We start from the raw sequence: 17,643 nt of genomic DNA, 5'->3' as shown, positions 1-17,643 counted from the left end.
TAGCTACCCTACTCAGAGTGGTGCCCTGGCTCAGGGTAGATCTAGGGTTCGGCCCCATAGGTCTGGGGGGTGTCTCTTGTTCCGCCAATACCTTGTTTGGCCCTAAGACTTGTGGAGGGATTGAGGCACAAATCGATGGGAAAGAGTGATGAGGGCCCCCCAATCACATCCCGTAGGGTTGTAATGTCGTAACCCCCAGGTTTCTGGTACCTTGGAGGGGTCTTTGTAATTAAATTTCAGTCGGAGATTGTATCTATCTCGGCCTGAATAGCAAACATGTCCACAATCTTCCCATCCTATTGAAAGGGGGTCATTACCTTGCTTTGTGCCCCATCTTTTTGTCATTCTACCAAAAGACGATGTCTCGCAACCCCATTTATCACAGTATAACTGCCATGTGGAGTTACATCGTGAGTGGCAAGTATTTTTGTTCCCAGGGCGAACATACCAGTCATCAAACCAGGCCACACCATGAATCTTTTCACCTAGAGTTTTGAGGATCTTTTCGAGGTCTGTTTCCATCTCATTTGGACATCCAACTCTGTATGGACCGGTGAAAGATTTAGTGTCCAGAACAACATCAGTGCCTGCCACAGTTAGGGTCCAGGTAGTTGTTCCTGGTATATGGGGGTTATATGGGTTATTAATAGACAGTGTCCCAGTCATCCCCATTATGAAGACCAGTGTCAGACATGCACGATTTTGAGCTTTAGAGGATTTTGAGTTTGCTGAAGCTTCCATCTGGGGGCCATAGGGTCCTTGCTGGCCTCAGCAGGTGCCGTCTTGACTTGGGAGGCATGGATCCAGGCAGGGGATCCATCGACCTTGACGGCTATTGGGGTGGTCAGCAACATGGTGTAAGGTCCCTTCCATCGAGTCCAGGGTTTTAGTTTGATGTTGCAGACGTAAACAGAGTCTCCAATTTGGAAGGGATGCGACACACTAGGTGGTGTGGACTGGTACACAGCTGCCAGCGGTTTTCAAACTTGGATCTGGATGAGTTGTAGGGCCTTCAGTATTGCCTGGAGACTGGGGGATGTAGCAAAGGAGTCCATGTCAGCCCCAACTCGTCTGCTATTGGGGGAGGGCCCCATAGAGGAATTCATAGGGGGCTAATCCAAAGAAAGCAGGAGTGTTCTAAACCCAGAACAGGGCCATGGGGAGGAGTTTGACCCAGTCTCTAGTACTAGTTTCTATTGCTAATTTATTGAGGGTCTCTTTGAGGGTTCTATGGGTATGCTCTACCTGTCCTTAACTTTGGGGTCTATATGTGCAGGATAGCTTCCAATTCAGCCCCAATATCCTGGCCACCAACTGACTTACCTGGGAAATGAATGCATGCCATTATCTGACCCTATTACCTTGGGCAGGCCAAAACGGGGAAAAATCTCTTCTAAGATCTTCTTGACCACCACCTGTGCCTTCTACATAGGGAAAGCTTCCACTTACTCAGAGAAGGTGTCTGTAAAAACTAAGAGATATTTAGCTCCATATGGTCCTGGGCATATCTCAGTGATGTCCACCTCTCAGTTTGTTCCTAGGCAGGATCCTCAAGCTCTGGCTCCTTCTGGCAATGCCCGACGATTGGCATTCACCTTGGTGCAGGGAACACAGGCCCCCGTAACCTGCTTAATCAGGGAATTTATGTTGGGTATGAAATAGAACTGTCTTTCTCTCTGTAGTAGCTCTCTCAGCTTTTTATGTGCTAGTTGTGTCAGGTGGTGGAGGTCAGTCACTAGCATTCTAGTTACCTTTTGGGGTAGGACTGTTTTGTCCTGAAGTCTCCAAGCTCCTTCTTGTTCATCATATTGCACCCCTATCTGTTGAACAATGTCCAGATCTCTATCTGAATATTTATATCTTGGGGTTTGGGGCTGCTCTCTAGGCTCTTTTAGGATGAGTATCTGTTCACCTAGAGCGGAGGCCTTGGCTGTTTCATCAGCCATTCATTCCCCGAGCTACTGGGTCATCTCTTTTTGGTGTCCGGGCAGTGCATAATACTCAGTCTCTTGGGCAGGTGAAGGGCTTTTAAGAGATCCAAAATCTCTTGCTTGTTTTTAATGTCCTTCCCCACAGAGGTCAGCAATCCTCTCTTGCCATATGTCTCCTCATGAATGTGGGCAAACGTATACCGGCTGTCGGTATAAACATTAACTGTCTTACCTTTGGCTGCCTTTAAGGCCTGTGTGAGGGGCACTAACTCAGCCCACTGGGCCGAGGTCTCAGGGGTTAGGGCCCTTGCCCAGATCACGTTGGTGCCATCCACCACTGCCATACCTGTCCTCCTTTCCCCCTGATTTAGGAAGCTGCTTCCATCTGTGAACCAGGAGCAGTCTGCATCCGGAAGTGGCTGATCCATCAGGTCTCGAGTACCATGGATCTCAGCTAACACTAGGTTGCAGTCATGCTCTACCGCAGTTTCCTCACCTTTCTCAGGAAGCAGGGTGGCCGGATTAAGCTAAGTAACCTTCCCAATTTGGATCCATTCAGGTTCAGTAACATGGCCTGGTAGTGGGTGACTCTGGCATTTGAGAGCCATCGTTGTGGGGGGGGGGGGTTGCTGGGTTACTGTCTCTATAGCATGTGGGGCCATTATTGTGAGAGGTTGCCCCAGTGTGAGTTTATCAGAGTCCTTGACCAGGGTTGCCACCATGGCTATCATGCAGAGACAAAGAGGCCATCCTGATGCTACATTTTCTAGTTTCTTGGAAAAGCAGGCTGCCGGTCTTTTCCGGGGGCCCAATTGTTGGGTTAGGACTCCCTTGCTTTCCCTCCTCGTTCATCCACATATAGGGTGAACGGCTTTTTCATGTCTGGGAGGCCCAACGCGGGGGCTGACAATAAAGCCTTCTTGATGTTACCAAAGGCTTGCTGTTCCTTCTCGCCCCAGGTGTAGAGAGCATTGGCCTTCGTGAGGGGGTATAAGGGGCCCGCCATTTCTGCGAACTCTGGTATCCAGAGGCGGGACAAGCCTGCTCTCCCTTTTCTTGGAAGTGAATTTGGGCTCCTATCTTGGAGACAAGATATCTTCCCAGCAGTGGGTCTGGACACTCTGGTACCAGCAAGAATGGATGAGTATCATTTCCCGAGGATAAGTGGACCTCTCTCTCTGAAGTCCATTTATATAGTCTTCCCTTGGTGGCCAACTGGACCCATGATGTTTTGGAGCTCAGAGGCCCCTGGGTCAACCAGAAATGTCACTGGTTAGCCTCCCACTTTAAGAGTTACCCGGGGCTCAGGGGGAGGCTCCTGGCCCAGACTCACCTAATCTTCCAAGGATAGTACCGGGACAGGCTTGCGTTTTTGTCTTCTGGATACGGACCGGACAATCCTTGGCCCAGCGCCCCTTTTCTTTGCAATAGGCACACTGGTCCTGTTCCAGCGGTGGCCTCCTCCTGTTTCCCAGGTTTCTATTCTGCCCGGGGTTATTCTGCTCTGTCCCTGAGACTATGGTGGCCAGGATTTTAGACAGTTCTTTATTTTCTTTCTGTCTCTTATGTCCTCTCCCTGATCTTCTTCCCTATGCAGCTTTTCCTCCCTTTGCTCCTGCTCTCTGAGTAGTCTTTCCTCCTTCTCCTCCGGCGTCTCTTTTTTGTTGAAGATCTTTTTAGCTTCTTTTACTAGGTCTGGCAAGGTATACCCCTGGAGCCCTTCCAGCCATTGTAGCTTAGTGCGATGTCTGGGGCCGATTGTCCAATAAAGGACAATATGTCCTCGGCCTGCCTGTCAGGTGCCTGGGGCTTGAAGGGAGTATACATGCGGTATGTCTCCCTTAATCTCTCTAGAAACCCTGCCGGAGTTTCCTCTGACCCTTGAACTATATAGCACGTACCTTAGCCAAATTGGTGGGGCGTCTACCTGCCCCTTTGAGACCCGCCAGGAGAATCTGGTGATAGAGATGGAGTTGCTCCCTACAGGGAGGGGTGTTGTGCCCCAGTGGGGTGAGTCAAGGGGAAGGCTGCAGCACCTCTGAAGGCCAGCGGGAGCGCGAGTCCCTCCACAGCCTGTGCCTGTCAGAGAAGCTGGCAGCCGAGGAGCAGCAGAGGCTACAGGGACAAGGGGAGTGGGAGTGTGCAGCCTGGGGGTAAGGGTATAAGGGGAGTTTGAGAAGGGGGAAGTGGGAGTGGGGCCCCAGCATTGCTGAGGCAGGCGAAGCAGTGAGGAACAGCTTCACCCAGGCAGATGGGTCACTGGCCAAACTCTCTCACAGTGAAATGTAAGGTACTTGATCTGGGTCCCCATGGGGTCCTTGGTCAAAGACTTGAGCTTTCACATGCAGAATGACATCAGTGTTATAGGTCCCGTCCCTCGGCCAGCCAACCTCAAAGGCCAGCCATCCCTGAGGAACAGAAGGTGATCTATTTCTTTTTCTTGATGTCCAGAGAGGCATTTTGAGCACAGTCGAGGACATCTCTCCAGTTATCTAAAGTCAAACTTAGGGGGGTAGTTAGTTGTTGCCCCATGTGGAGAGGGAAAAAGAGGTAGAGACAAAGACAGATAAAGCACAAAGAAGCGTGGTGGTCAACTCAGTGACCAATTGAAAGTACAGATTCAGATGCGAGTGGCCGTGAACAGCCTCATTCCCCAGGAAGGAGAGACACTAGGTCTGTCACCTTCCTCCAGATCACTCAGGAGGAGACCTGCAAAGCAGAGACCGGGGGACGTCTGAGAACATCTGCTCCCCTCACTGGTCCCAGATACAGGGTCTGTGCACCTGCGCAGGCACAGAATTCAGATGTGAAATTGACCAAAGGACAAGAACACAATAACATAACATAAAACATAGATCGGGCTTGTTTTTACCTCCAACTGGCAGAGTGAGAGTGCCAGTTTGGACACCCCAAAATCTCGATGGAACCTCCAAATGATAGACCCCAGACCCAGGGTACTACCTTCACAAGTGGGTGCCACAAGAACCCAGACTCCAGTCCAGTTGATGCAAACAGCAAGAGGTTTATTGATGCTGTACAGCCAGGATCCTCTTGTTCTAAGAGCAAGAATCATGCCTACTGCAGCCACATGGGTACTTTTAAAGAAAAAAAACCCACAAAAGTCATAACATTACAATTCCCATACAATTTTGTTTCAATTGATTTATGCCTAGAGGCTAATTTTACAAGATCATGGCTTGATCACAGGTGGGGTACAATCAGGTCCACATGCACATTCTTCCCGAAACCTCATGGTGATTATCAGGGTGGGAGTGAAGGTTCCACAAAGGTTACAGTGGTCTATCCAGGAACACTTGCAATTATCCCAGTCACAGTTGAGCACATCTCTTAACAGAAATCCCTTTACCTTGTTACAGTGAGGCACGGGTGGTTGAATAATGGCTGAGTCAGTTTGCCCTTGGAACTAGCTTTTTAGTTCCTCATTCTCCTGGGGCTTGGGGGCTGTAAAGCCTGAAGGGTGAGGGCCTTTCAAATCCTATTATTGACAATGCAGTTTAAGAAAATGAGAGTGGGGCTGGAGAGATGGCTCAATGGCTCAATAGTTTAGAGCATTGAACACTTCCAGAGGTTCTGAGTTCAGTTCCCAGCAGCCACATGGTTGCTCACAACCATCCGAAATGAGATCTGGTGCTCTCTTCTGGGCTGCAGGCAGACATGCAGGCAGAATACTGTATACATAATAAATATATAAATCTTTATTTATGAGAAAAATGGGGTGTAATTATTGTGTCTGTGAGAACAAGGTTTATACTCTTAATAAATGAGGTAGTCTGTTCTCAGCCAATCTAGTTGGTCATGAAGACTAACTATTTAATAAACACTTTTTAACTCAATGGAATAAAAGCACAGAATTATTTAAGTTTTCCAACAATCGTCTTTATTATAAAATTATTAGCTACTCCATTCCTATTTTGTCTTTTGTTGGGGGATTCCTGGGAAATACTGCTATAGAAAGCTGGGGACTCTCTAGGCCATTTACCATGTCACTCTGTCTCCTTCACTAGAAGACATGTAGACTGACACCATCATCAGGAATTCATGGCACCACTGGGCCTTCAGTAGCTTCTCTGTGATGCTAGTCATCTGTTGATATGGGGTTGCCTAGTCTACATGTGTTGGTTTTACATTTTTCTCCTTGATGAAGCTTTCCCATGAAGGGAGGTGGAATTTAAAACTAGATCACATGGACTTTGGTGACTAATATTAAGAGTCTGAATTTTGTTTTTAAGATTAAAGGGGAGGCTTTGGAGTGATCTGACTGCTGCTTTAGGAAGAATACTACCTTTAGTGTGTGTGTGTGTGTGTGTGTGTGTGTGTGTGTGTGTGTGTGTGTGTTGAAGTTGGAAAGCAGTTGTGTTTGGATTGCACAATCATTATAGTCTTCTGAAGGTTTGGATGTGAGATGTGAAAGACTGAGGAATAATATGAAAAACTGAGGTCTTTCTGCTTATTCAAGAAACACACCTCTCATCAAGGCCAGAGATCATCTCAGGGTCGAAGGATAGAAATAGGTATTCCAAGCAAATGCACCCAAGATCAAGCAGAAGTAGCTATGCTAATATCTGACAAAATAGACTTCAAACAAAACTAACCAGAAGAGACAGGGAGATACTACATAGTCATGCAGAAGATGGCCACTAAGTAGACCATTGTTTTTTGTGACCCCAAAGTAGAAGCAATAATAGTACTGTGTATCTCTAGAGAACTCTGAGGATTATGCTATAGAAAAATTCCATCATTACATCATTAAAGATAGGACAAAATTAATAAACATCATGCATTAAAATTGTTTAATTGTATAAGTAAATATCCACTTCTGGCAATATGTTATAATTTAATTCAAATTTATATATCAACAGTTTCATGATAGCAAATCCTGCAAGTTTTAGCTTAAGTGTTTAAAATGACACAAATTTATCATTATAATCTTTTAAAATCGTTGCATCTGATCCAACACCTTTAGAAGCATAGGCAAATCAGAGAGGTACAAAAGTTTGCATCAAAACAATCTTTCATGCAAAAACAAATAAACAGTGATTCACTAAGATAAAAATGATAATGTGCTATACATTTCCAAAAGAAATTATTTTGGCAAATTTCACCTTAAATAAATGACAAACATTTGAAGAGATACATATGTTTAGCCGATTTAAACATTACACATTGTCAATATTTATAAAAATATCCTAGTACTCTATTAATATGTACAAGTTTTACAATTTATGTGTAAGTTAAAAGAAATAAAATTAATATTTAGGTACAAATATAAAATCTCTAAGGTCTTAAACAATTTCTATAATGGTAATATTCATGAAAACAGCTTAGATTATTCAGAAGCAAAACGATAAACTAACATTAAGTATATCTAAAATGCCATTAAGCAAAATAATGACCGTAGTGTGGTGCTGATGTATGCATTACAGACATCAGATAAGTTCAGAGAATAGAGTATTTATCTGTATCTATCTGTATTTCTACTTATCCTGAATCACAAGCACTAAGAGAACTAAGTGTCTTAGATTTAACTGACCACTTTGCCTAACACAAGTGCCTAAGTTTGTAAAACCGGTTGTATAGTTTGTTCGAATAAAATGTAAGTAGCTTTTACAGGAGCATCTTCCTAAGCCTATGCACCTGTTGAAGGCAGTATTGTGGCAAACTCCCTTCTCCCCAAACTGTACTCCTTTGCATTTAGTAAGCCAAGGAAGGATGTAGGAGAAAAAAGCGAGGGAGTACAAAAGCACAGAGAAGACAGTTCCCTCTCTGTCAGGGATGCCCTGGGTCTTAAACAGTGATTTAGGATATGAAAGTGAAGAAAATGGAGTCGACATCTGAGGATTCAGCTAAGAGAGATGTCCATCATCTTCATCTTTCTCTTTTTTGAGAGATCCGACTGCCTCTTCAGCCCGGGTGCTGGGATCAGAGGATTGCGCCTCCACCGCCCGGCCATCTTCATCTTCATCTGTACTGCTGGAGTCGTCTGAGGAGCTGCTAGAGTCGTTGTTGGAGCTGCAGGAGTCGTCGTCAGAGGTGCTAGAGTCGTCCGAGGAGCTGCTAGAGTCTTCCTCTTTTCCATCTTCCATCATATTCTGCCTGGATACCTGGGAGCCACCATCAGCGCCCTCAATAGTCTCCGAGGAATCTCTTCCAGGAGTCAGTAGCCCTTGCATTTCCCCAGGCCTTTTTTGCTGCTCCTCTGCTGAAGCAGACTGCTGATCTGTCTGTCCACACATGGCGAAGTTCTTTCCCTTACCATAGGTGGCCTTCGCCTCTCTGTAGGCGGCATACTCCTCAGATGACAATCCCTTGAGCCAGAGGTCCATGTCCACCCAGTATTGTTTCTGTAGCTCCTCGGCTTGGCTGTTATAGTGCTCTTTCTGGCTCTTTGGGACTTGGTGCCATCTTTTGCTAATCTCAACCCAGCGCTCCCTCAAGGGTAGATGGCGCAGCTCCAGATTTGACCACATATCTTGGTGAAATTTGTGGTATGCATTCATAGGGGGTTTCTTGGGTTCTCTCTGAAATTTCATCACTGAGGGAGATGTTTTAGGAAGATCTGTTTTTGGAGAAGACTTCACGTTTTCCATATCTCTTTGTGATTTCTTAGGGACTTTGGTTTCCTGGCTCCTGAGCACCACAGATTTCTTATAATGCTCTACATCAGGATGGCTTCTCTTGAATTTAGTCACTTTTTCCTCAAAGTCCCGTTTCTCCTTCCGGAAGTCCTGAATGTATTTCTCCTTGATCTCCGCTGGCAGCTGATTGTATTTCTCAGCCAGGAGTTTGGCCAGCTGCGAGTTGTTGTATTTAGGATAGCGCTGAGAGTACTTAGCCCGCTGCTCCTTGTAGAAGCGCAGATAGGCAGTCAGGGGTCTTTTGGGGAAGTCAGGGTGTTTCTTCCTTTTGGACTGTTGTTTCATATGTTCACTGGCTTCTAGCACTAATTCTGACAGTGTGCGGAACTTCCTCAAAGTATGAGAAAGTTGCATCCACTTTTGTTTGCACATTTTGCCTGAAAAATGTTTAAAAGCCACTTTGGCCCAGTCTAGGTCTTCCTGGGTTTTTTTGAATGATGTGGAGTCATCTGAGGGGATATTTTTCTTGATGCATTCCAGTAACTTCAGAATGTCTTCTTGGGACCATGGATAATCTTTATCAAGTGATGCCATCACTAGCTTAGGTTCTGTGCCCACTAATAATATCTCAGTTTTGCAAACACCTCAACAGTAGCTTGAACTGCTTAGACAAACACGTACAACTTTGTAGATAGTTTCTGAATTCCACAGTTAGTGTGAATCTGTATTTCTGAAGAGAAATAAAATGAATGTTAGACTTCCTTATTGGAATTTATAAACGAAAATCAGGTATCAATTGTAACATATTATTTATACCATTAATTTACTATTAACAATGTAAGGCGATAATTTCTCCTTTTGAAACAAAAGTTGTTTGCCTTATATATCACATAGTTATACCCTCTTAAGCCTCTTTTACCAAATATTAGCAGAGCTTGCCTGAAAAATGTGGTAATGAGCTAGTCATGGTGGTGTACACCTTTATTCTCAGCACCAGGGAACAAATCCGTGTAAATTCAGGGGCAATCTGGTGTACAGATCAATTTCTAGGACAATAAGGGTTATACAGTGATACTCAAACAAACAAACAAATAAGTAAATGTGAATGAAATAAATACCAGGCTGGGGAAGCTTAGATGACAGAAGGAGGAGGAGGAGGAGGAGGAGGAGGAGGAGGAGGAGGAGGAGGAGAGGAAGAAGAGGAAGAAGAGGAAGAAGAGAAAGAAGAAGAAGAGAAAGAAGAAGAAGAAGAAGAAGAAGAAGAAGAAGAAGAAGAAGAAGAAGAAGAAGAAGAAGAAGAAGAAGAAGGTGGCAAGAGGACAAAGTGGGGATGGAATAAAGAGGCAAAAAGAAAGACTAAATGACTAAGAAGAAAAGGACTTGCACTCTGAATCTGACTGCTCTCTGGATACAGCCAAGCTGTTGATCACTTACAAGCAAATGAGCTGAAAACAGGAGACAAGACACTGAACTCCCTAGACATCCAACTGTGGCATTTTCACGGTTTGACTGTGACTGTGTAATAAATGATGGATTTATATAGTCTCCAGGAGTCTGTGTCCGGGAGTAAGAGCTCTATGCTGCATCATCTTGCATAGGTTTCAAACAAGCATTTCATTACCACATTTGCAGTTTTTTTTTTTTTTTTTTTTTTGGTTTTTCGAGATAGGGTTTCTCTGTGTAGCTTTGCGCCTTTCCTGGAACTCACTTGGTAGCCCAGGCTGGCCTTGAACTCACAGAGATCCGCCTGCCTCTGCCTCCCGAGTGCTGGGATTAAAGGCGTGCGCCACCACCGCCCGGCTCACATTTGCAGTTTTATCTGGCTTTTCTTTTTACATATACAAGTATCTGGAACCTGGAACTCGAATACGTGTAAACAGCTCTGACTAGTGTAATTTCTCTGGAATGTGGTTCAATAGATCACTCTGAATATTCTCCTATTTTTTCAAAAGTGTGCTCTGAACCTTACCTAAGCCAAATTGCCTGTAATCTGCTGAGCCTTGAGTTGTTGTTTGTGTATATATAGTTTCAGGGGTAACACTCCAAGTTCAGCAACTAATAAGAGGGCTCATCCTTGGGAGAGGCCAATCCTCTCAAAGGAAAAATCTTGAGAGTAAACTTCTAAATACTTGAGCATAACATTGAGAATTTTTTTTATTTTTTATTTTTTGGTTTTTCGAGACAGGGTTTCTCTGCGTAGCTTTGTGCCTTTCCTGGAGCTCACTTGGTAGCCCAAGCTGGCCTTGAACTCACAGAGATCCGCCTGGCTCTGCCTCCCGAGTGCTGGGATTAAAGGCGTGCGCCCCCACCGCCCGGCGAGAATTGTTTTTAAATATAATAAAATAGAAATGATAAAAGCCTTCCATCATTTAAAAACTCTCTGCAAGAAAATTGATAAGATCAGCTGCATCTAAATAGAAAGCGTACCTTAAACTTTTTAAAAATTGTGTCAAAATCAACATTATCAACCACAGCTGCCTTCTCACTCAGGATCCTCCTGCCTGAAGATCCAAAGTAGGTAGGTACCAGTAGAACTGAGTGGTTTCAATTATTTGTTTTGATTATTTTCTCAGTGCCAGGGATAGAACAAAATGTGTGCTAGGCAAGTTATTAATGAGCTGAGTCCCCAACACTAGGAGCTCAGCAAATGTATGTTACTAACTGAATGTGTCTTAATGCACTAATAACATATTATTATTATTAAAAAGCTTTTAAAAACATGAGACACAAGACTGTAGCATCTTATACTGTGGAAGGTTTTATACACATTGCATTTCATGAATTCTATAATGTGCACTAAGTTTAGATCCCATACTAAAAACCGAACTACATATCTCCATACATTCAAAATTTAGGATCGCAAGAAACATAAAGGAGACAGAAAAACCACATCTATTTTAAATTTTAAAGTGATAGATCAAAATTCTGTAGTTCAACCAGGAAACTGAAAATAACGGTGCTCTATTTACTTATCTATCTATCTATCTATCTATCTATCTATCTATCTATCTATCTATTTATTTATTTTCTGAGACAGGGTTTCTCTGTGAAAGACTCCTGGCTGTCCTGGAACTCACTCTGTAGACCAGGATGGCCTCTAACTCACAGAGATCCACCTGCCTCTGCCTCCTGAGTGCTGGTATTAAAGGCATTCACCACCATCCCCAGTTGGTGTCCTCTTTATTAACTATGCCCAATACATCTATTTGAGAAAACTTGAAATCTGAGAAAGCAATATAAAGTTAGGATTTCAACTCACCTCCAGATGCTCTGGTCTCAACAATGCTTGCCAGAAAGTCTGCTCTCTGCTTCAGGGGTGCTGTGTCTCCTGAACTCCCTAGACTGCAGTTGTGACTCTGAACTGAGCACATCTTTCAGTTCTGAAGCCTTTATATACAGATCTGAAAGCCCCACCCTAAGGTGGAGTGTTTACGTATTAGCCTGATTCAATTAACTTAAACAATCTCCTTCCTTAGCCCAATGGTTACACCCTGAGTGTTGTTTTAACCCTCATGGCTCTTTTGCCATTCTGGTATGGATGAAGTAGGGCTCTTCATGAACACTTCCACATGTTAATAAATGCAAAGAAACTTATTGTGGCAGCTAATCTTGGTTCTTCTAAAGTCTAAGCTTCTGGGCACTCCAGTAAGGAATTCCCTCCTTCTCTCTCTCTCTCTCTCTCTCTCTCTCTCTCTCTCTCTCTCTCTCTCTCTCTCTCTCTCTCTCTCCCTCTCTGAAACAGGGCCTCTTTATTATGTAGCTCTGGCTGTCCTGAAACTTACAATTTAGATCAAGTTGGTCCTCCAGGTCACAGAAATCTACCTGCCTCTGGCTGCCATGTGCTGGGATCAAAGCAGAACACCCCCATACCAGGATGAGTGAGACATTTTCTCACTCAGCTGATTTGAAGGAGGAAGATTCACTCTAAGACTGAGCCATACCTTCTGGGGGAGCCCACACAAAAGGACATGGAAGAAACTTCTGCTTTTTGCTGGCTCACTCATGCTGGGCATTTTGTCTATTTTGTTGCTCTGGCCAATATTAAATCCAACTTCATCAGGATTCCCATATAGACTAAAGACAAACAGCTTTCCAGGAATCCTGCAAGACTCCAAGGCCATATTTGGACTGAAGAGACATCCAGCCTCATGGACTGAACAACTACTGGATTCTCAGCCTTCTGTTTGTGAGACAGCCATTGTTGGGCCACTCAAATCACATCTTCAGTGTACAATCTAATAAGTTTCCTGTTAATTATACAGTCATTTTATCAGTTCTGTCCCTTTAGAGAACCCTGACTAATCCATGATTTCAAATATCATGAGGAAATTCACTCTTCCATAATTAGTATATACTAATTTAAAAAAAATCTATGTATTTAACTTTGTTGATGATAGATTATATATTGGAGCTTAGAGTAATATCTTGCAACAGATTTGTTCTTTGTAAGGGTCAGAAAGCATGGATTGAATCAGCTGCTCCCCAGTTTGTTGGATTCCACCATGATCCTCTTACTCTTCCTTCCCTTAACCTGTCACTTACATTTCAAGGTCAAACTCAGAGTCTGTTATAAATTGATCATCTAATCATCAGAAAAGTAACTTTATGTATTTGCTGTTAGACAAGCCTGTCTGGTTCTGAGAAAAAAGAGTTTTTCAAATAAATAAATAGAAAGGTAGATAAATAAATAAATAAATAAATAAATAAATAAATAAATAAATAATTAAAAGCCAGGCGGTGGTGACCACACCTTTAATCCCAGCACTTGGGAGGCTGAGCCATTATCTCTGTGAGTTCAAGGCCAGCCTGGCCTACAGAACAAGATCCAGAACAGGCACCAAAACTAAACAGAGAAATCCTGTCTCAAAAAACAAACAAACAAACAAACAAAGAATTCTTCACAGAAGATAGTATATACTGAAAAGGACTATCAAGTCTTTCTTACGGAGTTTATGACTTAAGCACAGAATTAACACTGAATCCTCTTATTGACAATGCAGTTTAAGAAAAAGGGGAATGGGGCTGGAGAGATGGCTCAGTAGCTCAATGGTTTAGAGCATTGAGAACTTGAGAGCTTCCGAGTTCAATTCCCAGCAGCCACATGGTAGCTCACAATCATCTATAATGAGATCTGGTGCCCTCTTCTGGGCCGCAGGCAGACATGCAGGCAGAATACTGTATACATAATAAATATATAAATCTTTATTTATGAGAAAAATGGGGTGTAATTATTGTGTCTGTGAGAACAAGGTTTATACTCTTAATAAATGAGGTAGTCTGTTCTCAGCCAATCTAGTTGGTCATGAAGACTAACTATTTAATAAACACTTTTTAACTCAATGGAATAAAAGCACAGAATTATTTAAGTTTTCCAACAATCGTCTTTATTATAAAATTATTAGCTACTCCATTCCTATTTTGTCTTTTGTTGGGGGATTCCTGGGAAATACTGCTATAGAAAGCTGGGGACTCTCTAGGCCATTTACCATGTCACTCTGTCTCCTTCACTGGAAGACATGTAGACTGACACCATCATCAGGAATTCATGGCACCACTGGGCCTTCAGTAGCTTCTCTGTGATGCTAGTCATCTGTTGATATGGGGTTGCCTAGTCTACATGTGTTGGTTTTACATTTTTCTCCTTGATGAAGCTTTCCCATGAAGGGAGGTGGAATTTAAAACTAGATCACATGGACTTTGGTGACTAATATTAAGAGTCTGAATTTTGTTTTTAAGATTAAAGGGGAGGCTTTGGAGTGATCTGACTGTTGCTTTAGGAAGAACACTACCTTAAGTAGTATGTGTGCACTGAGGGGGCAGGGTGAAGGTGGAAAGCAGTTGTGTTTGGATTGCAGAATCATTATAGTCTTTTGAAGGTTTGGATGTGAGATGTGAAAGAAACTGAGGAATAACATGAAAAACTGAGGTCAAAGATGGGGTGGACATAATTTTAAAGGACAGTGGTTACTACCAGTGACGGTAGTAAATGCTCAGCTGGCAGCAAGGACACAGACTTGAAGCAAAGATATGATGGGGACTTCAAAAGATGTTGCAGAGCACAGCAAGGCAGCAGACCAAAAGCCTTTTCCACTTCTGACCTCTGATGTGGTGATATTGTGTTCCCCAAAATATTGTGCACCCTAATAAACTTATCTGGGGTCAGAGAACAGAACAATCACTAAATATAGAGGCCAGAAAATTGTGGCACACGTGCCTTTATTCCTGGCATTCTGAAGGCAAAGATCTGTCTGGATCTCTGTGAGTTCAAAGCCATACTGGAAATAGCCAGGCATGGTGACTCACACCTTTAATTCCAGGAAGTGATGTCAGAAAGCAGAAAGGTATATAAGGCATGAAAACCAGGAACTAGAGCTGGTTAAGCTTTTAGACTTTTGAGCAGCAGTTCAACTGAGATTCATTCTGGATGAGGACTCATAGGCTTCCAGTCTGAGGAAACAGGATCAGCTGAGGAATTGGCAAGACCTTTTAAGATTTGTGCTACACTCTGATGCAGGATGGTAGGAAGATAAAATGGCTGGTTAGCTAGTTTCTAGGAAGTGGTATCATCAAATGAGAATAAATACCAGAAAAAGAGCCTGTCAGAGAGAATGTAGGAGCACTGAGACACCAAGGTTACTGAAGGAAAGTAGAGAACACAGAAAGAAAAGACACCAGGATGATTAATGCTGGCAAAGTGTTGGGTAACAGACGGATCGTGTATGTTAATGATAAGAGATGAATAATGCTAAGTGGGAAAATCTGGGTTAAAGGCCAATGTTTGTAACTTACCAGTATTCTAACTGGAATGTCATCTTGACAGGAGCCGAGGCAGAGACCTTCACCTCCACTTGAAATAGGTGGCTGTTCCCTAATTTCTACATTGATTGTTGAGTAGAGTAATTGTGACATCAGAAGAAAACCATCCAATCATGGTTTCTGCTTTTTCTCTAAATTTCTTCTCCTCTTTGCTAGTCTTTTCTCACTACCTTTATTTCATCTATCTTCTGTCCCACAGATTTCTCTATATTGATCAGTATGCTAAGACTATAGCATGTCAATTTCTATTTGTAATGAAAATTGTGCCCAGAATCTTAGAAATGCTCAACTGGAATGCCTCTCTTCTCGTGAATCACAGTACTCAAGGTACTCAACATTTGCTCTTTGGAAAGTAAGCATTGCTGTCTCAATGACCATATCATGTAGCCTATGACAATTTCTGTAGTAGTGTTACCTCGTGATATCTTTAACGGTTTAATGCTTGTGTTTATAAAGAGGGCATTTAGAATAAGGCTAAATCTTAAAGGTGAAATTTTTGATATAGCCACTGTTGAGAATGTGGATGTGACAAATATCTAGTCACTAAACCCTTTCTAACACTTAATTATTAAAATATTGTTAAGATAAATATGCTATATATATTGTTTTATTGGTACACATTTCACACTGGGTTGTTTGTTTTTGTTTTAAAAACAGGGCCTATGTATTTCAGGCTAGCTTGGAGTTCATTACTTAGTACAAGATGTCTTCCAAGTTTTTGAGGTAAATGTCCTCAGCCTCTTTAGTTTTGGGATTAGAAGTGTGTGCCACAACACCTAGCTCTATTTAATCATTTTTCAAAAGATTAGACACAAACCAGTTGAAGTGACTTGATTTTGGAGTTGTAAGGATGCTTCTAAAATATGAGAAGAGGAAGAAAAAAATATTTATATAAAAGCATTCAACTTGATGAGTGGGAAAGCAGTATATTTTGGAGGTTCAGGAAATAAGTAGACCAAATAGTTTTATGGAGAGATTGGTTTCCAATAGAAAATGTTTTTTATATTCATATTTAGCTTTAAAGAAAAATTTTTAGAAAAAGTTAGCAAATATCAATAGTATTGGTCTTTTACATGTTCTTTGCAAAATACAAATATCTGCCAAGATGCTAATTATTAGAAAGCATTACTTAACAGCAGCCTCTGTGATACACTTAATGGAGCAGAAATTCTGAATGCTTGCAGATTCCATAGTAATCAAAGGCTGAAGACTCTGGAGCTAGCCAATCACACTTTTTACAATGGATTTTCAGGACTCAGACTGCAGATGCCGCCTGATAGGGTATCGGCGGCGGTCATATTGGAGGTAATACTGCTTTTTCTTAGAACTTGTTATATGAAATAATTTATCCAATGATTACCTTATCAGTCCATCATAGGTCTTGTAGTGGCAAGTATCACATCCTCGGGAGTTTGTGCAATGTGTGTCATGTAATAGTTGCTTATTAAATGTTGATTGAATCAAGATGCTAATTTTAATTTTGGAAGATTAATCAAATTGACAAAGTGATAAATGATGCATCAACTTCTACTTGTCAAAATTCAATTGGCTGTCAAAATTGAGATAGGGTGGGGAAAATTGAAATTTGAAAATAATTTAGTTACTTTAATCATTAGTTGCCACCTTTTCTCTCACAAACCTAACTGAATTTTTGTGTACTTTTAGATACCAGCCCAAAGCCTAGAAACTAGCAAATTATATAAACAGTTCCCAAAATATTTATGTGGAATACAAGTAACATTTCATACTGTTTGTGATTGGAGGTAATTCTTGTCCCAGCTGTTAGATACCGCACAGTTACTTAAAACCATATATTTAGCCTGGTATGATAGAGCACGCCTTTAATCCCAGCATTCAGGAGGCAGAGGCAGGCAGATCTATGGGTTCGAGGCCAGCCTGGTTTATAGAGCAAGTTCCAGGACAGAGAAACCCTGTCTCAAAAAAGTAAAAAACCAACAAAATTCTGACATTCTTTATTTACATACAGCTTGCTTTCTTAAGCTATATTTGGGGAGTGTGTCTTCCTCACAGTCTGCTGCGCCTTTGAAATAATTTCATTCTAATTTTCTATGTATTCATCCACATGTAGGGGAATTCATTTTGATATGAAAATGTATTTGAAAAGGTGTTTATTTCTAAAATTGAGACTGACAGACACATTGGTTTAGGACAGTCGAAAGAGGCACTATTAAAGGAGCTGATGGGGCTTAAAAGTTTACAAACATTTAGAAATAAGTTGTCAGGGCAGGGAATGTGGCACAGTTGGTAGAATGAACATCTAGCATGAACAAGGATCTGAG

The 17,643-nt window shown here is 42.2% G+C and overlaps 2 protein-coding genes and 2 pseudogenes across 10 annotated transcripts in view; 1 reads left to right on the top strand and 3 right to left on the bottom strand.

The window, feature by feature from the left end:
• Positions 1-543: 543 nt before the first annotated feature.
• Positions 544-1,526, bottom strand: LOC143274169 (uncharacterized; annotated as a pseudogene).
• On the bottom strand, positions 1,418-3,758 carry LOC143274168 (uncharacterized; annotated as a pseudogene).
• Positions 3,759-5,803: 2,045 nt separating this feature from the next.
• Positions 5,804-15,406, bottom strand: Ubtfl1 (upstream binding transcription factor like 1). The gene is made up of 2 exons (XM_076575717.1): positions 15,317-15,406; positions 5,804-9,257 (listed from the first exon to the last, which is right to left on the bottom strand). The coding sequence occupies exon 2, from the start codon at positions 9,119-9,121 to the stop codon at positions 7,796-7,798; it is 1,326 nt and encodes a 441-aa protein (XP_076431832.1). The 5' UTR covers positions 9,122-9,257; positions 15,317-15,406; the 3' UTR covers positions 5,804-7,795.
• Positions 14,902-17,643, top strand: part of Naalad2 (N-acetylated alpha-linked acidic dipeptidase 2) — a 79,709-nt gene continuing 76,967 nt past the window's right edge. For 3 of the 9 annotated variants that reach the window (XM_076575713.1, XM_076575708.1, XM_076575714.1), the window contains exons 1-2: positions 15,421-15,695; positions 16,528-16,648. In XM_076575713.1, the coding sequence (XP_076431828.1) occupies positions 16,584-16,648 (65 nt within the window). In that variant the 5' untranslated portion in view covers positions 15,421-15,695; positions 16,528-16,583. Of the gene's footprint in view, positions 15,245-15,347; positions 15,385-15,420; positions 15,696-16,005; positions 16,067-16,527; positions 16,649-17,643 lie in introns of those variants that run through there. The other 6 variants (XM_076575711.1, XM_076575710.1, XM_076575715.1 and 3 more) reach the window with 6 other exon arrangements.

This window comes from Peromyscus maniculatus, chromosome 7 (assembly GCF_049852395.1).
Source record: "Peromyscus maniculatus bairdii isolate BWxNUB_F1_BW_parent chromosome 7, HU_Pman_BW_mat_3.1, whole genome shotgun sequence".
NCBI lineage: Eukaryota > Metazoa > Chordata > Mammalia > Rodentia > Cricetidae > Peromyscus > Peromyscus maniculatus.
The sequence above is the reverse complement of the archived record's forward strand: the minus strand, read 5'-3'. Positions and strand labels throughout refer to the sequence as shown.